Source organism: Anopheles stephensi, chromosome 3, assembly GCF_013141755.1.
Source record: "Anopheles stephensi strain Indian chromosome 3, UCI_ANSTEP_V1.0, whole genome shotgun sequence".
NCBI lineage: Eukaryota > Metazoa > Arthropoda > Insecta > Diptera > Culicidae > Anopheles > Anopheles stephensi.
In genome coordinates, this window is record NC_050203.1 from 12,718,502 (window position 1) to 12,743,238 (window position 24,737).

Below are 24,737 nucleotides of genomic sequence, written 5' to 3' on the forward strand. Positions count from 1 at the left end.
TGAGATGGCGGAAACCGACGGGTGGGGAGATGAGCGGGAAGAGGACCAGGAAGTGGAAAATACCTCTTGCAGGAGGAAAATGACTACGCTAATCAGTGCACTGTGCGAAGCGGTCTGTGTGTGTGTATGTGGGAAGCTTTCCAGCTGCTCGCGCAGAAGGTATTTCCGTTGCTATCCCGGCCGGTCTGTATCCGGTGACCGTACACCCGTATGGTGTCGACCCAGACACACACTCACACACGTGTGGCAGTTGGCACGATAAAGACTCAACGTGTACTACTCCCGTTTTACGGTTATGGCTGGTAAAAGACGAAGAAAGCATTTCGTTGTTAAACTGTCAACTGGTCTTTCACACGCGTAATGTCCGTCGCCGGTGCTGGGGAAAAGGTGTGACTCGAGGCGGGACCGCTAAACTCGAGTGTAACGTGAGTCTAAATGAGTGGTTCACAAACTATCTCATAAAACCGTTAGCAGTATAGGCCTGGCCTGGTTAAAAGCGCGTTGCCTTAACGATCGTGGCGGGGAGGGCAAAAACAAATGCTCATTATAATTAACAAGCTGTAATTAAGTACCGAAAAGTGGTGTGGATTGTTTTATTAAAAAATTGATAAAAAGGAAAAGCGTGTACAAAAACGTTAAAAGCATTGTTCCTTTATTGGAACATTGATTTAGTTTAAAAGACCTCCTATCTTCGAGATGGAAATTTAAATCTAACTGAACAAGTAATGCGAATTGCATACCTGTTAGGCGCCAAAGAAGGAAATTCCTTTTAAAACTAAATTCTTCTCTTTTTACGCTTTTCATTAAATAAAACCTGTTCTTTTACCTTACTTAACTCTCTTAAAACTCGATTTACAAGAAAAAATCCTTATTTGTCCCTCTGAAAAAATAATAAAATTCGACCAAAGACACCAATTACACCTTCTTGCTTTTGGGACAAGCGTTCGTTATTCATGAACACGCGACATGAGTAGGCCGAGCAGTACATGCCAAATTTTCGGGTCGGCAGACAAGGGCAGGATGGTGTGCACACACACATTATGCTTGGCTAATATTTGCACAGAATTTATGTTTAATTTTATTTGCTCGTGCAAAAGCCTCCCTTTCTGGAAAGGGCGGGAATACGGGGAAGGAAAAATATGAAAGCCGACTGAACCGACACTGCTTGTAAGGAGCGTTCGATGGTTGTGGAAAATCAGAATGAATTGGTGTACGCACCACACACACACACCGGCCCACCGAAAGTACTCCCCTTCCAAACGCAACATATAAACTCCTTGTGCTCTCGGTGCGACGTGGTAGTAATTTAGCGCTTTCTTTGCCGTGCACGGTCGGGTTGTAAATGTGACGTGGTACAGTGACTTGTTGCGCGCTTGCAGGTTACCGCCACCCAACCCCCGCCCGACTGCTATTGGCACCGTTGTTTTTATTAGAAATAAATAATAGTGAATTTATGCTCAAATTACTCATCATGATGAACACATTTGCGAAATTTCCGTTCACCATCCATCCTGGCCCGTCCAATTTTGTGGCGATGAGTTGCGGTGTGTGTGTGTGTGTGTTGCTGTTTTCTAGTAAAGTGCGCCAAGCGCCGAGGTTTACCCGGGCATCGACTTCCGCCCGCATCAAGCGAAACCGAGACGACCGAGGAAAGGTCTTAGAAGTGCCACACGGCCCTAAGAACGCAGAACCAGCCATTTGCCTGGTAAGTGGTATTAGGTACAAAAGTGCTAAGACTTGTTCTAAAATATGCTGACTAAAGTGGGACCAGCACAGGGAAGGACTGGGAAGGGGGGTGGTTGGTCGAACGGGAGCACGAAAGTATGAGAGAGTTGTGCAAGTGAAGTATGCTTCCTTCGTGTGGCGTTCCGTTTGAGATGCCTAAATTAATTTAATGTCGAGCAGTAGTCGTAGTGGCTGAGCGGGCGAACATAGCCAAACGCCTTCCCGTTGCTCGACGCCGAACCGTCGTCATCGTCATGATCCCTTTTTTCCTACGGCAAGCACCAGTGCACCGGAAGTTACCAGGGTCGGGCTCGAGCTAGAGACAAGCAACGAACGGTTGGCCATTTGTGGTGCTGGCGCTTGAAATATGGTGCCAAAAATAAGCGAAGAAAAATATAATCACATCCACCAGCGAGCAGAGTAGCGGACGGAGCTGGTGGCGGTAGTCCCGGGCACATACGTCAACTTGAAACAGGCGGAAGTTTACTTCGTAGATCGTTCACCGTACGGCAGCGTTCTTTGAAGTAAACTATCGCACCAAGAAAAAAAAGATACGGGGAAGAAAAGATAAGTTGACACAGAGACTGGAGAGAAGCTTGGGCTAAAAACAAAGCCAGAAGAGGGTTTTTTTTTCGTTGCACAAAAATAAGTAGAAATAAGCAGAAAAACAACGCACATATGCGAAACACAGCAAAAAAGTTGGACCAGATTCCGAAAGAATCCTACCAAACTGCCTAATCATGGTTTCATCCGTCCGTGACTGACTTCATGCTTGTTGTTTTTTGGAGCTGCTTGTTCCAGGAAGCAAGCGCTCTCTCGCACGTATGATATGCGATGACGTTCTATTGCCGCTTGGCACACGACGTGCCGTCACGGTGTATCACACACACACACACGCAGACCCAGCACAACCTAGATCAAGATGATGTATTTGGAGATAATGACTATGTTTGGCAGAGCCCCGGTAACAGGCCGGAGGGAACGGGGACCCCCCAAAAACCTTAAGACGTCGGATGGCTTGGAAGTTACTGATGAACGGCACATAAGCACATCATCTTCCGCAGTACCAGTCCAACGCTCCTGCACAGTGATTCGGATTTCGGAGACTCTGCTTAATGATGAACTGATTTCTCCTTAATCATGCCAATCGCCATTGCCATCGATGTGTGTCAAATTGAGAAACAGTAAACCCGCACTTACCTACCTTCACGGCCTGGCTCTGCCTGTCCACGTACTCCACGTACCATCATCCGAGGAAAGACACCTAACGCTTCTAGGAAATGAAAACACGCCCGGCCACCATCCATCGCCCGGCAATCCCCATTGGCAAACGTGTTGTGCAACCCTGGGATTGTGTGAAAATTCTTCTCACGCACGCACATCTGCCACCCGTGCCACACCGGGTGTGTTTATATCCTTCGGGGTGCGAAATCGGAACCCAACCTCACCCACCCAGGACGGTGGATGACTGCTTACCCGGTCGGTGTGAAAAGAAACCGAAGCAGGACACACATAATTATTTGACATCGTGGATTCATTTGAAATTTAAATATGTAACTCAGGCGCGAAGTTGCGACGCGAGCCGTGAAAATTTCCTGCTACACGCTTCACCGATGGCGAATATTAAAACCGACCGGGCTGAACCTAATTTCGCGTTTGAAGGTTTACAACACGAGACGTGGTCGTGTTGTGGCTGAAACCCAGGCGTTTTGGGAGTGAAATTTCACTGGTTAAACTTCTTTTTAGGGGTTGGTGGAGTGTTGGGTTGTGGGATAAAAAGGTGTGTTTTTGAAGGGAAAACATTATGAAACCAGTGATGAGAGCTTTCGAATATTTAAGAAAAAATTTCACTGAAGTATGTTGTAGAGTTTTTGGAAGTATCAGAACCACCGAAAAAGGTACAAGTCTGTATAGAAATAATACAGCTCAGGACGCAGATAGCTATCTGGAAAGCTTGTATCGGTGAAGAAGAGTTGAGTACTTTCTTTGGTCTCGGTAACTTCTTATTAACCGAGCAGAGTTGACGATAGAAATGGAAGCAATTCCAATTTCGTATACTCGAGCCAGCCCACCAGGTCTATCAGCACTAAGCGCTCTAAGTCGATCCTGAATCAATTTTCATTTCAATCTTAATGCTTGTTACAAGGTCCAGACAAACTATACACAAAGTGAAACACGTTGTTCACATAGCGTTAGATGCGCCATTTGAACCCTGTATTCCAAGTATGTAAACCAACAAATTTTATAATCCTTTATTTTACACTTCCACAAACCAACGGACACATTCATGCGACCAGTTTTGAAGTGGTCCACACATTGCACTTTCGGTGCATCTCAATTCAGTTACTGCGAATCAAGTTGCCGCTCCAATCGCGTCAACTCGCGAGCTTGCTTTACCCCGTTGCAAGTGTCCCGTTTCGCAAAACGCTTCCACGCATTTTCTGCTAACGATTGCACCCCAGGTATGGCGTTGCAATGCGATGCAGTCTGCCTTGCTACACGTGCACTGCATTTGACGGTGTTGATTTGAAAGTCATTTTTAGTCGCCTTTTTTTTGGGGGCTCCTTCCTCCTGACCAAACTCTCCTATCCATTTCCGCTAACCTTTCCGATCAGAGCCAGTGCCGCAATGTGATGGGATTAGTGGAAATATGAACTGAACTGAAGTATGTACAGGCGGGATGCAGCGAACGAATCCTCCACATCTCCACTCACACACACACACACTCTTATCACCTGCATCGGCTGGATGCAGTGCAGGTGGACTCCACTGTCACGCGAGCACGGGAATGCAAGCTGCAGCCGTGTTTGGTTCGTTTGTTGCAACACAAAACGCATGCATCAACGCGCTCGTCGATGGACCCAGCCGACATACGCTTACTACGTTCGATCACAGGCCAGGATGAAGCGCGAAGGCACGAAGAAGGCAAGAGTGAGCTGCATATTTGTCACGGTGCAATTGCAGAATGCAACGCGAAACCCCCCCACACAGCCAGCCCGGGATTTTGGTGCATAATTTATTTTTGGCTACCGCGGGCCCCGGTTATTTTGGCAACCGCGAATGTCCATTCGTCAGTGCGGTTCGCTCCAAATGCTCCAATCGCTCAAAACGCACGCCTCTTCTTGTGTGGCAATTTCGGGGGAAAATTTAAATTCAGATTTCAAACTGCTCCTGCAGTCAACGCTTGCAGTACGGAAGTTAGTGCATCACTAGTGGCTTGCGGTATTTCCCCGATGATGATGATGATGATGGTAACGGTGATGATAACGCTGGTACCCGATCTGGATGATAATAATGATGATGATGATGATGATGGTGCATGCAAGCGCTAAGCGAAAATATGGCACCCCCGAAACTCTCGGCCCATGGTCGGACGGATGGCGGTATGGGGTAATAAAAATCCTATATTGCAAATATCATGCATACATGCATGGATGGGAGAAGGTTTTCTCTGCAAAGTGGTTGGCAGACCGCGGGTACGACACCACGTGCGAGAATGTTATTACGAAGCGACAAACGCGCCCTCCATACGCGAGTCCATTTTCCCGGCGCGTGAAGAAAGTGTGATGTGATTGAGCGATGCTGCGTTTATTGCGTTCATTTTCACCGAACGGGCTCACACACACACACGGTCGCTTCGTGTAGGCCTATTTGCAACTACCACTCACCCAAAGCTCCCTTCCACCCTTCAAAAGGCTGACCGTAAAGTACTACTACCCGTTTGCAGTTAGTGTGCCGCCCCGGTCCGGAATGTGTCGCGGTTCGACGCGGAATGAGATATTTTGTTATTTATTATTAGCATTCACCGTATGAATTTTCATACAATTTCAATTTTGTTATGATTGGAAAATATGTTAATTTAAATATTTTATGTGTGCGCGTGCGAACAAGTTTCTGAGTGAGTGCCTGTGTGCGTGTGTGGTGGGCCGTATTTTATTTCCCTTTCAACTCGTGGTGGCCAGGATGCTATTTTCACCCCCTTTTTTTTTTGCTTGCCCTGTTCGATGAAAACTTCAAAAACTCGTATCGAGATTGACCATAAAACGTGGCCACACGAGGAGTACCGTGAATCGCTTGCTCATATGGCCCCATGCTCGCCAGCATGAGCGACAGTAAGCGATCGGGTTGTTTCAGAGCGTCCACAGACTTGAATTCTACTACAGAACTCGGCTACCCTTTTGCCTGTTGGTTCGGTAGTCACTGTACTGACTACTTCTTTCCTATCCTCCTGTGGGATTGCAAAATCAGGGTGGACTTAAAAAAATGGGGGAGAGAAGGAAAACTCTCTCACACACACGCACGGGCACGCATAACGAACCGACCGCCGCACAGTACAGCTCACATTACGCATTCATTTTGCCGATAATTTATTGATGAAATTTTCGATTTTTATATCGGTTTTTAACCGTGGAACACGCCGGTGGATCACTGGGTGGGAAATAAACAAAAATATTTCTTGTTGCATGTTGTCGTGGGGAGGCAATTTTCCTGCCTTTCCCGCTTCGTTTTACCCGCCACCCAGCTGTGCGGTTCAGTGGTGCAAAATCAATGCGAGCAGGGTGGGACGATCTCGATTTAATGCCCTCGCCGGGAAGATTGCGTGAGCCGGGGAGCAGCGGTGGTTTGTGGGTCCGTGATTGAAACTCTTTACCACATCGGGAACTTATTGCCACAGCCAGGGTTCGCATCGGGCTCGAGTTTATTTATTAATATTTTTACGACGCTGTCACACACGCTGCGCACTACGGAAAATAGAGTGTAATTGAAGTCGAATTGCTTGGAGGTTATGATGAGCTTGGTGGAGTGTAGCGGGGTTGAGGGAGAACCCTTTTTTCCCCGAGGGGGGGCGGTACACACATTAAATACACTCAGAAGAAGAAGGTGAAGTACGAGGTGGAGTTGGTGAGAGAAGGAAAAACACGCTGAGCTCAATCGTTTTCATCAAATTAACAAGCGGAAAATTGATACCAAGCGTGGGTGCAATTTGACCAGGAACCAAATTATGCGAACGATGTTGTGTGTTGTATGCATTGAGTGCACCGGGGAATATAATGGCGTATAAAAAATGCAACATCTAGGCTAGCAGACTCGTTTCGGGAAGCTGTTGCAAGCGGTTCGTTGAACGATCCAAACGGAAGCGGAAGCGTAACGTGATTTTTATGCTTGCTAAGTGAAATCGGTTTAATATGAAGAAATAATTCATCCAGTTTAATAAAAAAAGTGTTTGCTTTCGGTTTATCGCCAATTTGTTTGAAATTATTGACGAAATTTTCACTGTGGAGGCATGACATTAAATAATCTTTTAATTGAAATGGTGCTTTATATTTTTTTTTCATTTAGATTGAACAAAAATTTGCTGTTTAAAATTATAGAAGGAGATTGAATCATACAAACTGCATTAATATAAAACTACATGATCGTAACGATGTTTTACTCTTGTGTTTTGCTCGATCCATTTCTTATCAACACAGAATGAATAAACTCCACAATCTCTCACTCCAAATAATAAGCAAAACCACAGTAATACTCTAACTTCGCTCTAAATTGTTCTTAAATGCTGAGGCACTAAAACAAAGTTAAAATAAGCTGAGTTCCAATAAAGTTGTCAGCAATTTCGTTTGCCTTATTTTTCGCTCTGTATGTCAGCCTCAACTAATAAAATAATTAATATCACAATTCTAACAGATTGTAGTGAAAAGGAAGACATCTGGCACGATGTCTATACTTTCCTCCAAGAAGACATCACCCTCCAGCTCCGAATCTTTAATCCTCTTTCGTAAAAAAAATCCAGCGTCCATTGGGCCACTTCAAACAGATACGCTTCCGTACGCTGAAAACACATTTATGCTCTTCAGTCCATTTGGGTTTGAAATGAACTTCAAGCACTTGCCGTCTGTACTAGACCTAGACCGTCCGCGTCAGCTTGTGCATTTTGAAAGTGAAAATGCTCACAATAGAAAACCAGTGCTTCTTCCTCATCGTCCTGGGGCTTTGTAGTTTGTACGGAAAGCTCTCGAAAAACCGGAAGTTGAAGAGTAAAACCATGGCTAAGATTTGTGCCCTGTTTCCCCCCTACCGAATGCTAGCGAGGTTTCAAGGGCTAAGGAAAACAGTCGGTTAAAGCCGGTGACGGCTGTTGGTCTGAAGCACACGCTGAGAGCAGATTCTTTTCGGGCATCGCTGGTAATTTTGTGCTCGAGTGTTCCCGAACCTGGCTGTATTTCTTTCCTTTCTCTCTATCGATTGCTCCATTTACACACACACACACACACCCAACTCTTGGTGGTGTGTCTTCATTTTATTTCACCATCCAAATCCCTAAGCATGGTATTATTATAAATACAAAATGAATTTCCACTCACCACCGCGTGTTTCCTTCGGGAGAGGCAGAAACGCACAGTACGAGGACGGATCCAGCCGAACGTCTTTCCAAAAACCATCCTGAAAAATCTGCGAAAAGGGAAAGCTGTGTACACCGAGAGGCACAAGCACTTTCGAGAAGCCTTTCGAGCGGTAGAATCCTTTCGCGCGCGGTTTTAAGCTTCCTCGCACAGCACGCGTTTTGTTTCCAGTTCTGGAGTGGCGTGAGTACACGCTTTTCTTAAAGCTTGTCGGATTTTCCTGACTGTTTTTTTCTCTCCTTCGGCCCTTTTTACCACCGAGACCAACGAAAAGAATTGTTTGTGTGTGTGTGTTTGTGTGCCAACCACCACCATCTGCGTTCGGCTGCTTTGGGGGTAAAATCCGTCCTTAGCTCCGGACGATGATCCTTCAACCGTTTCGCGCTTCGATTTTTCATCTCCCGCGTCTGTGTACGAGTCTAATTTTGGCTTCGCCTTATGCTTGTTGCTGTTGTTGGGTTGTATTATCGGGCCTTGTCGTTTTTTTGTTGTTGCTTCTGTTCTTTCTTCTGATACACGTTGTGTGTCGATTCATCCCTTTTGTCACGTATCACGCGAAGGTTCGACGGGCGCGCTTTTCCGACCGACCGTCACCGCCATTAAGTATTCATAAAGATATTTTTCTAAATTATTATTTTTCAATTTTACCCCTTATAAAAATCACATAACTATAAATATCGAATCCATCGTTTTCCCTTTCTCTGTGCTGATGCTCTTTGTCTAGGGTGTGAAATCCACCAGCATCGAAACAGCGGACCGGTTCAATTCATTTCGACGGTGCCCGCAAATATGTTTGCCAGACAGAGCGGGGCACGTTTTTCACCTTTTTCATACGAACACACGATACGACCGTGCACGCGGCCCCGGTTTTTGTATCGATTGGTTTTGCTGCTAGGTTTTTTTTTTACTCCCACTGTTCTGCGAATGGAAGTCCAAAAACACGGGTCGGCAGCCAGAAAAAAAGGGAAACCGGGCAAACGCTCTAATATCATTATTTATGATCGACACCTCGATTCAATTAACCCAATTTTAGAGGTAGCCAAGAAGCATCGTTAACGCCGATGAGGGGAATAAAAATAAATTTGGCGCTCAGCTTCAGTAACGACTCGGCGGCGGGGGGAGTTTACCCTGGTGAAAGTGGGTATCGTGGGTCGGTAAAATTTAAGAGAATTAATTTTTAGATAAAATCATTTTTATACTTTTCACCCATAAAGCTGTATCAGAAATGTAAACCCTTTTCTGGGGCATATGTGTTGAAAGCTCCTGGTTCGCCTAGAGCTCAACGGCTTCGGTACAAGTTGGTTGGTCAATGCGTTCGCCGAACTTCGTTTGCATGTTGAAAAGTGGCAATGAAAACCTTCTCTTCTCATTGCGCGCTTCGTGCGGCACATTGCACATTTGCTTAGAAGCAGCACACAGGAGCTGAGATGCCTTACCGTGTAGCGTGTGTTGGGCGTGTATTTTGCATGCACTGCACGTCCGAAACCCAGCCGACCAGCCAGTATCAGCAAACGTCAGCCTACCCGGCAGCACATAACTATTTCACCATACATATGTAAATGAAAGTTATGCTTGGATGCTTCTTTCTGCTGCCCCTTAACTTGTGCTCCCGGTTTTCCCAAATGGTGGTGCGTTCAACCGAGGTTTTGGTGTACAGCTTAAGCTCTCTTCTGTGGTGATGCCAGGAGTTGTTTTTTTTTTTATTTCGCCACTACTGCTGTTTGGTGCTTTGTACTTTTACTTTTTACCCATTCACGTCTACGACACTTTTGGTCTTGCCGTTTGAGCTCAAGGCTTCTTGTATGGTGGTGGAATAAAATTTGATCTTGAACCCTTGGGAAGAGAGAACGAGTGCGAGAGATTCGCTTCCCAGCCAGTAAGTACAGTCGAGGGAAGGGCACTCGCCAAATGGTGCAATTTTGAACAGGTCAAGTTTTGGTTTCACTTACGCCTAAATCCTTTTTGGCGACGGTGTCTTGCAATGGTCTGCGCTCCATTACGAGCTCCGCTCCATTGCTGCACTCCGGTGCGATTGGATTGTTTTGCTACCAACGAAACTTTCTCCCGCGTGTATGGGGGTTTGTTTTTTAAGCTTTGCTCTCAAATTTCATCCCCAAGATCATTACACACTCAGTGCACGTTTTCGGTAACGGCCACGGTGAATGCGTCTACAAACACCGTTTTCGTTACAGTATGCAAATATGTTTGGGTACGAACGGTACGTTGGGTTTTCGGGCTTCGGAGAACCTTGCCGTGGTGAGTGTATGTGTTCGCCTTTAAGAGAATTTCGATGAGCTAAAGAAAAGGACAATCAGTGGGATTCAGCAGTGCTGCTCATTTTGTCATATGGAAGATCGATTTTCCTGGATATTTGTATTGGACTGATGCATACTAAACAATAGTTTTGATGAAATGGAGCTGAAGTTGTCACTTTTGATCCATTTTTAATCCTTGATTTTATTTAAAAAAAAATTAAGGAAATTTATTATAAAGCTCGTAATCAAGAATATGTTGTCTCAAAGCACTGACTAATTTAAAAGAAATATATTATTTTTGACACATGATCAATACTAACGCTTCGCCCGGTGAAAAAACTACGAACAATACGTTTGACTAGTGTTGCCCACTATCTGTCAATTTTCAAACCACAAAAAAACGCTTACCGGTCTTGTAAACCTTTTCAACAATTTACATTCAGTAAATCAGATAACTTAGGTTCGGTTCTATACAAAAGAAATGAAAATCATCTGTAAAATGTATTATTACTCAGCCGATAACCGATCGTTACGGATTTTTTCTCGCCCTTTGCCCACACGTACAGTGCCGTGATGATAATTGAAATAAATTTTTATTCATGCTCCATGATTACGTCGAGTGCTTGGGCTTGATTATTGCCTGGTGCAAATTCGTTTCGCTTAAGTGTGCAGCACTGGAAATTGAACTCTCGCGCCCGGGTACCGTCCAAGAAACGATTCCATAGCCGTCATCGTACCAACACCCGCGGCCTTCGCGGACTTCCACTCAGCAAAGCGTCCGAGGGAAAGCGTTATTGATTGTCCGTGACACGGGCAAGCGCACCGAGCGATGCACCCGAGCGTCCGAGGCGACCCGGGGCTGATGTAAAATTCATTCGGTAATCACGCATACCCACTTTGCATCCTTCGGGGTACGGCCGTTTTGTCAATCAGGCTCCACTAATTTGCCCTCCCTGGAGTCAATTTCCTTCGTCGCTGCAACTGCCCCCATTTGCGCCACTGGTGCCTCAGGGAAATTGGCGATCCACTTTCGGTCGATATTTGGCCTGTCCGGGCTAGAGACAGCGGACGGACAGCTGATTACATGTCGGTTTAATAAAATAATGCAATAATAAAGTAATGAATTAATCAAACATGGAATTGAATTTCTTGCTCTTTGCCGTTTGCCGACTCGGTACTGCACACGGGCGCCAACACCCGTCCATCCTGGGCCGGCATTCCGTATGCCGGTTGGCAGCGATAATTGTCAAGGTGATAGCCGGGAGTAATTTTCCGATTGATCCACTCGCGAGAATTGCCATTTGCGCTCGTTACCATTTCGGGAGGCCGCCCTTTGGCCATTTGATTCGTTTGCTTTCCACTGCCACCTGCTACCGAGGGAAATTAGTGAGGTTGGAGTGGCTGGTGAGGCGAGGAATGGGGATAGCAATTTGCTTACAACCCTCCTGATGCCACGCAAACGGTGGAAATGATCAGCTCAAGGAACCAAATTTAATTATCATCTACGAATTTGTGTCGTGAGTGTTTGTGCACACGCGACAGTGTTGCACCGTGGAGAGTTCATGTTCGTGCCAGCCCTGCCGACAGGCTGACTTGTGTGGTTGGTGGTGGGGATGGAAAAGGGAGCGGTCGGTAATATTTACCAGCTGGGTTACGGTAAATGCTACTGTTCGCCCTTTGGTGGGGTCCCTTAACGGGCTGATTGAAAATTGCGCTCACAACTTGATTTACTAATATCGTTTGTCGCAGCAGGTTCATTGTGATTAGCAGGTGTCAAATACATCCACTTCAGGGCAATCAACGACCGTGTCCTTCGCTCATGATTGGAGCATGAGATAGTACATGAAAAAACGCGTCCATTAGATGAAATTTGATTCTCATTTTCGATAAGTGGGCATGAACTTGCCCGTGGACAAAGCGTTAATATAGCGTTTATCAGACCTTTAAATATTGTTTATAACAATTCGTCGTGTATTTTATATGAATTTTTTCAAAATCAATGTAGAAATTTTGAGCTTTATTCCAACTTTCCAAATAAAATTAAACACATCATCTTGTGTCTCCACCAGCTTCAATTAGCCTTTAAACCATCGTCATCTTCAATTCAACAAATGAATCATAGCAATTTCTCCAGGGGACTCCCATCCTGGCTTCTTCCACCGACTCCCACCACTTGTCTACGGCTGCACCAAGTGTGAAATAAAACACCCTTTTTCCTCAAATCCATTTCCGGCAGCAGAAGTTGGGCAAATTCTTTCCGCTCCCGGGCTTCACGGGGCTGGGATCAAATTTCGCGCCATAAGAACGGCTCACATGTGTGCTGAGCTTCCTGAGCGGAAGGCATTCATTTTGGATGAATTCCCATTTTTCCTTCTCTTTAGTGCGTTTTTTGTGTGTGTGATTCGATTTCGACCGTGGTGTTATCTGTAGTGTGAAGTTTTTGCTTCTTCTTATAGCGCTCTTTCTACTGCGTCGGCTTGTGGTGAAAGGATACGCTTTAGGCGCCGGAGACATATTGCTTCAGATTCGCCTTAAATCGAATCGCTTGTCGCGAAAGACAGGGCAAGTTCCTCTTTTCGCACCCTCTTCTCTGCACGCTTCGTAATCGGCGTGCTTATGGAATTCTGTCGATGCGGTCCCCATCGCCGCGTCGAGCTGTCACGATTGTTCAATAAAAATATGTTTTGTATTTATATGCTCCGGCGCTGGTTTTATGGGCTTGCTGCAATTGAAGATAATTTATAATCATCCCAGCGTTCCCAGCGAGCTCGAAACCAATCGTATGGAAGCGGCGGCCTTCTTGCGAAAGTGAAGGACGAAACGTAAGCCATAAATTACGATTCGGGCTAGCCGCCGCAACTTACCAAGCATCGGCAGCTGTCGATGGTTCGATTTCCGGCCAAGAATTTGCCAAGTCATTTGTCTCGCGACTGCCCACAGGGGAGCGTGCGGTGAGCAACAAAGCGTTTGCATTTAACGTCCCAATCATTTAGTGACCATCAATCGTACCACATCGTGCTTCTCGTGCGAGCTTGAGCTTAGCATTATTCGCTCCCTTCCATTCCATCGTGGCTTCCAATTGATCGATCGAAGAACGGTGGATCGATCCCTGTTTTTTTTACACCAATTTCAATTAATATTTCTGTTTTTCCTTTGCCTTCCAACAGATGGTGACGAGAACGAAGAAAATATTCGTGGGCGGGCTCTCAGCGCCAACCACGCTGGAGGACGTTAAAAGCTACTTCGAACAATTTGGACCGGTAAGTACAGTGTTTTTCTCTTTATTGTGTTGGTTCCGACGGGCAGCACAACGTGTTTCTTATGATGTTCGTGATCTTAGCAAGTCTCTCTATTGCTGAACGCTGTTCCAGCCAGGATTACCGGCCCAGTTTGCAATTGCTGGCAGCGAAAACCTCCGGTGTCAGTGTCGGAGTAAATCCTTTTTTGGGTGCCGAAAAACTTTGCCACTTAAGCTTTAGTGCGGTTTTAAACTTTGGCAAATCGTCGTTTTTGCAAGGAGTCGACGTTGGCGTTCCTTTTTTTTGGTGGTAATTTTTAAAACAAAATTTCTTTAAACGAAGCGCTGCTCTCTTTGGGCTTGCTTCCGGGTGGGATAGAAACATTTGATAGGATAATTGCAATCCCCTTCCGCCGAAAGCCGAAAGGGAAAAGCGTTACTTTTGGACTATCCCGGCACAGAAAACCGCGCCTAGAACAGTGGCGCTCTCAAGATCGTAATCATTATTTTCATCATCAAGCGACTCTACACTTCAAGCAATAGGATAGTGATCGTGTGCACGGGGGATAAAAACATGGATCCCAGGTCGGTTGACATAATCCAGCCGCTAGGAAGTTGGTTGGAGACTCTTCGTTTTCGCTTCTTCGCTGCTTCTGCCTGTGGAGTCCGGGTGCATCCGTGGCCGATTGGTGAAGTTAGCATTTATCCAATTGTCCAAACAAATTCCCTAAAGCCATTTTAAGTTTCTCTTCTCCGTTTGCTCGCCGACTCTTCTCGACGCGGGGTTGGCTTTCCACGGGCGACCGGAAAGTGTTGCGGGCATGTTGACCACGCCGTCCCGCTGCGCCGAAAGCCTCGGGAAAAGTCGGAAAAGTTAGTCCTGCTGGTGCTGCTGCTGCTGCTGGATCGCTCCTAACCAGCTTGGGATCAGCTTTGACCGTGTGGTTTTATTTCATTTTCACCGTCCGACCCACCGGGCCCACTCGCCCCCCGGTTCTCCGTGTCATTCCGATCGAAGCCGGCACACGTGACACCGCGGGCAAATAGCCTTCCCCGTACCGTACCGTACGCAGACTAGCCTCTCATTTCACCACACATTATGCTGGCGGCTGTTTTCCACCTTCACACCTTGCCGAGCACCGGCCAGAGACTGGGGTGGCGTTTTTCCTTCGACCGATATGGAACCGGGGGTTTTTTTTATCCCCATACCGTCACACTCTCGGTGACTCGACTCGCAGGTGAGAAAACTAAAAGGACAACACTTTATGTTTCGAGACAGAGTGTACGGATGGGATGAAACCGGTTGCTCGGAATAGAAGTGAAAACACAAACACAAAGTCGAACATGGAACTGGGGTGCAGAACCAGAGCAACAATGGGAAAAAGGGAGGGGAAAAAGGCGAGAAAAACAAATTAAACAACCCGTAAAGTCATAGTCTCGAAGACCAACGCTCCCTGCCCCCGAGGAACGGGAGGGAACGGTGCCAAAAGTCCACTCGAATGCTGTACGCTAAGCTTCCCCCGGGTATGGTGGCTTTTCGCGGATGACAAAGTGTGGAAAACAGCTAATAGCGTTTAAGGAAACTAAAATTAAATTCATATCAGTTGGTAGAAAGTTTTGGTTTTGCTTCCGAGAGTCTGTGCTTTGTTTTTGGGTGGAAGAAGCGTAAAAGAATGCTTCAGGGACATAGGGCACATGGTGGATGCAGGAACAAAAAAGTAACCTCAAATGCTATCAGTTTGGTGTTATCTGCCGTGACCGTGCGACAGGTTCAATTATGAATTTAACTAAACAAATTTTTCGGGCGATATGGGAAACACTATGGGAAATTCTTCTTATTGAAGCATGAGTCGTGATTTTGAGAAACTGCCAGAATTTTATGGCTTATTAATACATCAAATGACTGAAGCTAGTGCAACATTTGATGAATAGATAACAAAAGCTATAAAGATTGATTTAATCTTTGGGATTGTTTTATGGCCAGTAGCTCTCAAGGTTGTACTGACAAGAGATGAAACCCAATTGAAACCTTTTCAAATCCCAATCGAATCCTACTCAAATCCAACACGAATCCCAATCAAATTTTATTCGAATTCGTCATTAAGGATCCAAGCCGTTTCGAATCTTTCTAGGGATTGGATCTACGAATCTTCCGAGTCTCGAATGTCTCAACACTACTCTAAATTATCAAATAACTTACAATGAATTGGAGTTTTAAGAGAATACCTATGATCAACCTTCGTTGTTGAGAAAAATACTGGTCGGTATTTTAACTTTTACTCCAACAATACAGAGAATTAAAGCATTCGACTTTCTGAATAAAAAACTACACTTGAAACAACCAAGAGATCCTACCCACGACTCAACATTGTAGTACATGCACGCAGCTGCTATGCTCATAACTAAATCAATATTCCCTGTTTCAAACGGTTCCCGGCTACGAGCGAAATATAAAATTTCACCTTCTAGATTGGATTCTTTGCCATAAGCGAGCAGCAGCATCCGCCGTCGTTGTCGAAGCTCAACACGATGCAATGTCTTTCGCTTGCCCGACCAAATGTTCGCGCGATTGCACAAATCCGTTTCGCATGCATTTGAGGAATTCTGTGCCGGCACGCACATTGTGCCAGCTGATGTCGCCCCCCTCGCACGGCTCGCACATCTTAAACCGACCGATCGAACCGACCGGTACGACCCGGTACGAATATTCTGCCATGCAATCCTCCACAATTCCGCTCGGTTGTCAAGCGCAATCGAACGAAAAATACTATACCCCTCTTTTCAGTCGTCGATTGGGATCCAAGAAGGGAGTGGAAGTGCTTTGGGAAGGAAACAGCAGGTTGTCCCACAGACAAAAGCCGTTGTTCCAGGATTCGCCAGGCGACAAGCGGTAGAACACTTGTTTAGTCAGCAGTGGCTGTGGCGGGAGCGTCTATTGATCCTGCTGCTGCTGCTGCTGCTAGCTGTTGTTTGCACAGTCTGCACATGTTTATTTGTTCGAGCACGAGCACGGACGCCCGATTGCCTTTGGTTGCACGTTTTGCACTCCAACCCACGGCTGTGGATCATCATCAGTGCAGTTCATTGATAATGGTGAGGAATTTGATGAAGTAGAAGCATAAGAAGATTCGTGGAGGGAAGCGAACAACAAAAAAATCACAATCCACACATGTGAGCTGGTACGAAATAAGCGTGTTCCAATTGCTATCGATGCAGCGTCACAACGACACCAACAACAACGGACCCGGCGAGAGAGAATCCAACAGAATTCGAACAATTTCCCATCACAATAACCAACTTTTCCTTCTGTTCTGGTCCTTCCAGCTAGAGTCAAAATGGCGCGCTTTCTCTCTCGCTCTCTCTATCTCTCTCTCTCGCTCCTTGCCCAAACGCACCAAGGTTTAAGAATGGATCGGGATCGTCTCGTCGATTGAAAAGGCGGGCGTCTTCATCCGAACCGTACGAAAACCAACCCCATTCCCCGAAATGGAGCACACCGCGTCGAACGTGCTCGTTTGCCCGGGATTAAATTCATGTGCAATTGATTTTCTCAATTTACACTCTATTTATCGCCCGCCTTTCCACGTTTTCCACTCAGCCCATGCATCTGTCACCCATCCGCTTCCTCCGGCCAGTGTATGGTTCGGTGAGCAGGCGCTCACGCCACACCAACCGAAAGCGCACATAAACCAACACAAATGGGCAATGTTTGGAACAGATTCTATGCCAACGCCAGCTGGGGTTCTTCCAGTGCAGTGGGTGTTTCGGTCCCGGGAACCGATGCCTTTTGTGGTGAAGTAAAATCCTTTCAATATCGCCGCCGTGCGTTTTCCCCCCGATCCGTGGTGCATGTGCATTTCAGTGTGCCGTGTTCTTCAAGTGTTCGATAGATTTTCCAGCCCCAAATAGGTGGCTGGGACCCTGGGCCCTGCTTACTTTCGCATGCGGAGGAAACTCGCAATAGCTTTTCACTTGTGCCCGAAGAAAGGACGGATCAGTTCTCGCAGCTGCTCAGTTCACTCGCACTCGGTGGAAAATCCGCCCGGGCGTATGCGATCCACTCGATCACCATTACCATCATCGCCGTCATCATCAGTGGTGGCGTGGGGCACACAATGCGAGCAGTGAGACGGAGAAAACACACGGGCACATTAGCAAAAGGAAAATCGGGTTCCCGGGCTGGGACGGAATTGTCGTACGAATTTATTGCGGTTTCCCATTAGATGGCCGGATAAAGGCTTTCATGTGCCTGCTCCCGGGTTGCACAAGCTGGGACCGTTCAAAGCGATTGGGGGTTTCCTTGCTGTTCAGCTTTCCCAAACGGTAGCTGCTTGCATGCAGATTCAAGATCTCTTTCACGGAACATTTTCACCACTCTTCTCCACCCGGGAGAAGGCCCACCATTAACAAAACAGTTAAATAAAATCACTTTACACCGAAGCTGCTGGTGTGCATAATGAACCTATACAGTGGGAAAATCAAGACACAACACAGGATTGCGATTTTATTTGCTTCAAAAAACATTATCACAGCCTAACGGAGCTATCAGCAGACTCTTCACGCGATGGCGTTTAAACCCTCGAATGCTTAATCATGCGTATTTCAGCGTTTAAATTATTCGACGTCAGCAACGACGGTCGTGCAGAGAGAGAGAGTGAGAGCAAAACGCCGTACACTCATTAATTAAACGCGATGCTATGCTCGATTGAATATGTCCTCGCGTTCGTGTTGCGCTCGGTGTTACGATTTCATCACGCCGTAAGAACCTTTTGCCAGACGAAGCTTAGCGACGTGAGGCTGTTGATGATGTTTTTTGAGACAATTATTCTACGGTGAGGGATGGTTAAGGAGCTGAAGCTTGGTTGGGAATGCTAGAGGATTTTTTTTAAATTTTAATTGGCTTTTTTGTACCGAGCTTGGTGCAATTAGGAGTTGCACTAGAAGATATATACGACGGCGGTCCTATGGCTGAGGCAACTGCGCCGAACGATCTTTCCACGACAGGACCGAGGTTCAAATCCCATCTGATCACTTCCCGTCAAGCAACAAAAAGACGAAAATTCCCTATCCATTGCTCAGGCTGAATATGGGGCAAACCCTGACGGAACGGGCAACGCAGTTCTGACAAACAATTTGTTTTCAAATCTCCCAATGCAAAATCTGACGATTCCTTGGACCAAACAGTAATTGAAGTAAACTGTTCTTCAACAAGTACTTCTTATCACATGATGTTGCGTGTTCAGGAGATCATTGCGATGGAATATGTTGGGAAACTATGATTAATTGCAAAAGGAGTTATATAAATTCCCTCATGGAAGTTCTAACATTGTAACATCTAGAGGGCAGGAAAATAAAAACAGAATTCATCTGATTTCACAAACACCAATTAATCAATTTTAAAACCACAAGAAATCACTTACATCTAATAAAAATGCAAATTTTATTTAGCAAATCGTCCAACCAGCCAGCAACAACTGTCGAACGGAAAACGAAACCACAACAACAGCCAGAAACGGCAACGCTGACGAGACGCCAGCATTATGCTATTGAATTTCTATGCGCACGGCGCACAGCGTGCACATAAGCATTATGTTGTTTCACATCGTCGTAAAACCGTTCCCGTTGGCCCAACTATTCCATTTTTCGCGCTGTGACGACCCTTAATGTATGCAGATCGCTCTATGAATTTCGCTCCAAGCCCGTCCGAAATCCAAGTGGAAAGGATAATATCGTGTGAGTGTGCTGCTGCCTGTACTCCCGGGACAGCCCATTTATGGCTTGTGTGTTTGCGAGTCTGTGTATGGGGTTTGAAGGCTTACTTGGTGTCAAATCACTTGGATACACACCACGAAATGGGTAGCACTTGCCGCAATGCTTACAACTTACCCATTGCGCACTTGGTTCGCTTTTTTATGATCGCTCGCCCCTTCCCATCGCCCAACGCAACGTTCGCAATGTTGTATGATAATGTGTGAAATAATTGCAACGATTTGCGTTTTCCGCATCCGTATCGCGTACCAACCCTTTTTCGCTGCTGCCCTTAGCCCGCACAGGGACTCTGGGAAGTAACAAGTTTTGCTATGTTGCTGCTGAAATCTTACAATCCACCGGAATAGTGTGCACTGGATCTTCACGTACGTACTACAGGGGGTGAGCGGTTGGCTGGTTTTATTTTTGTATTGGCTTCTTCGGTCCCCTTTTCCGACAGGGTGAAACTCGTCCGGAATCCTTTATTCTATTCGTTTGCTGTGGCCCCATTTGGAGGAGCTGGCGGACAGGGGGCGTTGGGAGAGTGTTATGTGAACCATACGACAATGCTTCCTTGCAAAAACATAACAACAAACGTACCGAGGAGTAAAGTTTTGCCGGAGCAAGAAAAGTCATATGCATATGTGGCACACGTGTACGAAGACACAATCGCACTGTACTACCACTACAGTGGGTCGCAGTCGTACACGCACCCGCTACCGAACACATACCCACCACCCCGGGGATCGTTTTGCATGCTCACGCTTCCGTCTACGCCTCGATGTTGTCGAACGTGGACGTCGAACGGGTATAGTTTCTTATTTTATTTTATTGAATCATTTTATTTGCATATATTATTGCACATTTGCGTCATGCCAGATATGAGCTGGGAGATATCGCTGGCATGCCATTGTGCTTTAGTACTCCTTGCCACCCCGATCCCTCCTCTTAATCTTCCCCGTTACTACTTGCTCGAAACTATTTGCAATGATTTCTCTGCTCACTGTGTGGCGTTCTATAAGGTTTCCTCGGTATCGCACTATTACCATGGGAGCTCGGGGTCTTTTGATTTCGAGCGCTGGCAGTGAGGGAAAGTTCAAACCGAGCTTCAAGTTCCGGCGGGAATAAAGAAAGTCACCCTCCTTTCCAACCCTAATTGCTCCCTGTATCGTGTTGCTTGCTTGTATCGTGTGCTAGGAGGTTTGCCACCAAAGCGGAAGCGCTAGCCGAGGAATACTGCACAGTTGCCAAAACGGTGCACCATCGCACGCAGCGAGGAAACACACAACCGACCACTATTTTATTGCCACTTGATACATTCGGTTTGACGATATGATGTCGTACGAAGCCTTCACGTGGGGTTATCCGGGTCGCTAGTTTGGGGTTGGCGTTTTGCGTTGCTTCGATCAACGAGTGCGGTTTGAGAGTTTGAAATCAATTTTTATGGCATAATATTAACCACCACGACTGGGTGCAGTGCATTTTGCTGGAGGAACATCATGATCATCAATTTTGTGATTCCATCGTTGGATGGATCCATGGAAACGCCAGCAAGAATCGGTTTGCTGTCGATGTCTGTTTTAATTGTTTTTTTTTTTTTTTTTTTTAATGGAAGAGAATGATTTGCTCTAGATTTTCAATTATCTTGAATAAGAAATAAATTATTCGTCATCATGCGTCATTTGAGGGAAATGTGAATAAAATGTTTGCTATTAGCTAAAGACATTAATATGTGTGCAGAGAGCTTCAACAAAATCTTATATTTATGTTGAAGTTTTAGAAATCTCAGTTTTTATGCACTTTTTTACTGCATTTTTCTATTGCACTTTTGTAATTTTCTAATAGAAAAAAGAATCCCCACTTCACCACTTCGGAATGGTGAAAGAAAAACTTGCAATACTCAATAAAAAATTAAAACTCCTAATTCTCTTCCTAAGCTTTTTCCACGTCTCTATGCGCTTACATTGTTTGCCGATTGAATTTGCCTTGGAGTATGATTTTTATTACCATCCTCCTCCATGCCTCCCTTCTTCCACCTCCATTCTCAATACGTTTCAAATTTCACCCACACCTACGATTGCACCACTCCAATCATTCGATTGTCGAACTTGTAGCGTGATGGGTGTAAAGTGAACAAATGAAAAGTAATAACGAAGGATTTATCCTGCGCATGAACTGCAGCCGATCGATCGTTTCCTAGTTTCATCACTTTAGGGTAACTCAAAACATTCCCCCCCGAGGGAAGCGGGAATGAGTGAAAAGGGTGCATACACGAAACAAAAAAAGACAAAAGGAAAATCTACCCCAAATCGTAGAAAATCCTTACCGTTTGCGCGATTTTTCCACAAAAGCGTGCGATCGCGGATGCATGACGACTATTTCATTTGGATTTTCGACCAAATTGCACGAGCTGGTCAAATATTGGTTTTCCTTCTGCCGTTTTCCGCTCTCTCCCACAACTGGTCTCCACAGCAGCCCTGAGGGGAAGCCTAGAGCTCGAGAAAATGCATGGAAAAAACTGTGGTTCACAGCTTCCGTATCGAAACCATCTGATAAGCGTCTCAAAAACGTGGCATCCATCCACGGTGCCTCTCTCGTGGCCTGTGTGTGTGTGTATGTGTAACAGAGGCTTGCGGGTGTAACCGATAAATGGTATTAGCTCTTCGAGCTTTCCCTATTTTTTTCTATGCGTTGGTTCGTTTCGCTGCTCATTGAAACATCCGTCCATCTGCTGCTTTTGCTGCTTCTGCCCTGTCAGCTGCGTTGCGAACGTACCGAGGATTACTAGCGAGGTGCTACACCTAAGGATTCGTTCGCGTATCGCCTTCGTTCGTTTCGTCGAGTTATACGATGGCGGTGGTTTTTGCTTCATTCTTTCGCTTCTTTGTATCGAATGCGGCAGTGGCAGTGCACGGAAAAAGTTACATTAAACAATTGAAACCTCTGCTAATCTGTGGACTTTTTGTGGGCTGAGGAACGAATAGGGGCAGCGTGGCAGAAACTCGCACCAGACGCCCAATAGCTGTAAGGATTCGAATTAAAAATCAATATTTGAACTGTAGGATAATTGATTCGTTGCGACTTATGGTTTGGAGATGATATTTCCAACCACCCGGCAAGATTAAATTTCATCGATAGGGTGGGATTATCAAGAAGCTGATGGTTGTGTGGGGGCAATAATGTCCGGGGCAGTATGGAAACTTTTGCATTGGGACAAGTGATTATCTTGATACATATTTTTAATGACAAAGAAGTCAGTTGTGTTTCAAATTCTTATTTCAAATTGTACATCTTCATCAATTTGATATCCATGCAATATTGCACCCAGCAGGAAATACAATTTTACCTACAAATCTATTTTACTAGGGATGATTTAAATTAAATTTGCCTGAGTGAAAGACTCCACCGCTACTGGGAGTATGCACGCTTTAAAGGATTATCATTTGCTGACTACTGCGAAAAAAAGGTTGTCGCTTTCGAATGGCAAAAAAAATCCTTCGTCAATTGCATTCGTACCACGATGAAAGTAGAAGAGGAATTCTAAACCCTCAACTGCAGCCACAACAACCCTCGCCGACAACGTGCAATAGAAATATTGAAACTGTCGTCCAGGAGCTAGAAAAAGAGGACAAATAAACACTGACCACTTAGAGCGGGACCGGCTCATGAATCCTGATGTCCGTCCACCGTCATGGAGTATGCAGACACCGGTTTGAAGCAGGCAACAGCAACACGGGAAGAAGAAAAAATGCAGACAGTTAACCAGCCAAGATTAAAAGCTCAAACTCGTCGGTCACCTATGGCAGGATGCAAAATGTTGGGTCAGCCGTTGGGAACAAAAAATAACGTTGGTGACCACATGTCCTGCGTTGAAAGGGTAGAAGGATAGAAATAATACGCCGGAGCTTCTACATCTAGAGCATCGTTCTTTGTTAGCTGTGGAACGTTCCGAACGGGTGGGACATAAATAAGGATGTTTTTAAAATTCATAAAGCATCAGTGGAATGAATTTTTGCACCGGAGCACAGGTTGACAATGCGATGAATAGTAATCGGCACTTGGTTAGGGGTTTATTTAATGAAATCGACAGATAAGGACGGTTTATGGATTATTTCCTTAGAGTAGATATTAAAATTGGCCTTGACGATACGTATAAAAATTACCTGATAAAGTTATTTCAAAGGAAAACATTGTGATTGAATTAAATTGAGTTTTCTTTCGTTACTCAAAACATATTTCATTTCGCGCACACTCTTTAAGGTGAACACCAAATGCCCAACATTTTCGAAACTGCATCAAGTTTAATGCTTCTCCACTCGTGAACCATCATCACACATTTTACACACTCATCCTATCAGCGCACGATAGGATAGAATAGATAGTTTCCCCATCCCAAATTAATGGCTCAAGTTTCCACTGGCAACACTCAAGATTTTGTCTCGCTTTGACCGCATCCTCGGGCCAACGGCAGAGCAGAAGGTGAGCTGCTAGAAATTATGTTACCACTCGTGTAGCACTTACTCGCACAGGGCGAAGCCTGCACGAAAATCTCACCCCCCCCCCCCCCCCACACACACTCCATCATGAGGCATCGTTATTCTATTCGCGTGCTGAAAAGAGCAACACCGCCACCGTCCATACGACGCGAAAGCGCAGGCAAGCATTATCTATCCCCTCGATAGAGGAGGGTGCCATCCGTGTGTCAGTAGTAGCTCTCTGCATCGGCGTCGTCGTCCTTGGTGTTCCGTTACGACGCTAAGTGAGTGCCGGTGCCAAAAACTTTCCAGCACAATATAATAATAGAACATAAATAAACTAAATCATTTTAATGTTTATGATCATTATAATTATTGCTTTTAAAGTATGTATAACCATTAGCGCACGTAGCGAGCCACCGTTACGACCGGTGCATCGAAAACTGGTCGTACCGAGGGTGAGAACGTTGGGGATGGGACGAAAAGAGGGATGTAACCTTCCCGCGATGTGCCGTCTTTTGTTGGTGGGGGGGTGGGGGGTAAACATTGTACCAAGAACCTGTCCGTATAGCTTGGCCGTCGCTATCCCGCACGCCAAGAGCAATTTAATTTTGACGCTCGTTCAACGGGCGTCTAGTTCGCGAATCAGGTTCCGTGTTGCTTTCGTTGTGTGTCGTTAATGATTGTCCCGCTTGGTATGTGTGGCAGGAATGGCTTAGCAAAGAAAAAAACGCTGTACCTCCGGACACTTTAGGTGTCGTTCAGGGCTGGCTTTTTGCTTGGTGAAGTAGAGGACGTTTCGCAAAATGGACATCGTGCTACCGTCACCGGTAGCAACGATAACGACAGCAAGTGATCAGTATTACTGACATGACCGCTATTCTCTAGCGCTCAG

At 45.7% G+C, this 24,737-nt stretch overlaps 1 protein-coding gene across 22 annotated transcripts in view; it reads left to right on the forward strand.

The window, feature by feature from the left end:
- The window catches only part of LOC118514267 (RNA-binding protein Musashi homolog Rbp6), a 529,948-nt gene that overhangs the window by 341,272 nt on the left and 163,939 nt on the right, over nucleotides 1-24,737 (forward strand). For all 22 annotated transcript variants that reach the window (XM_036060991.1, XM_036060996.1, XM_036060995.1 and 19 more), the window contains one exon: nucleotides 13,549-13,641. In XM_036060991.1, the coding sequence (XP_035916884.1) occupies nucleotides 13,549-13,641 (93 nt within the window). The remainder of the gene's footprint in view (nucleotides 1-13,548; nucleotides 13,642-24,737) is intronic.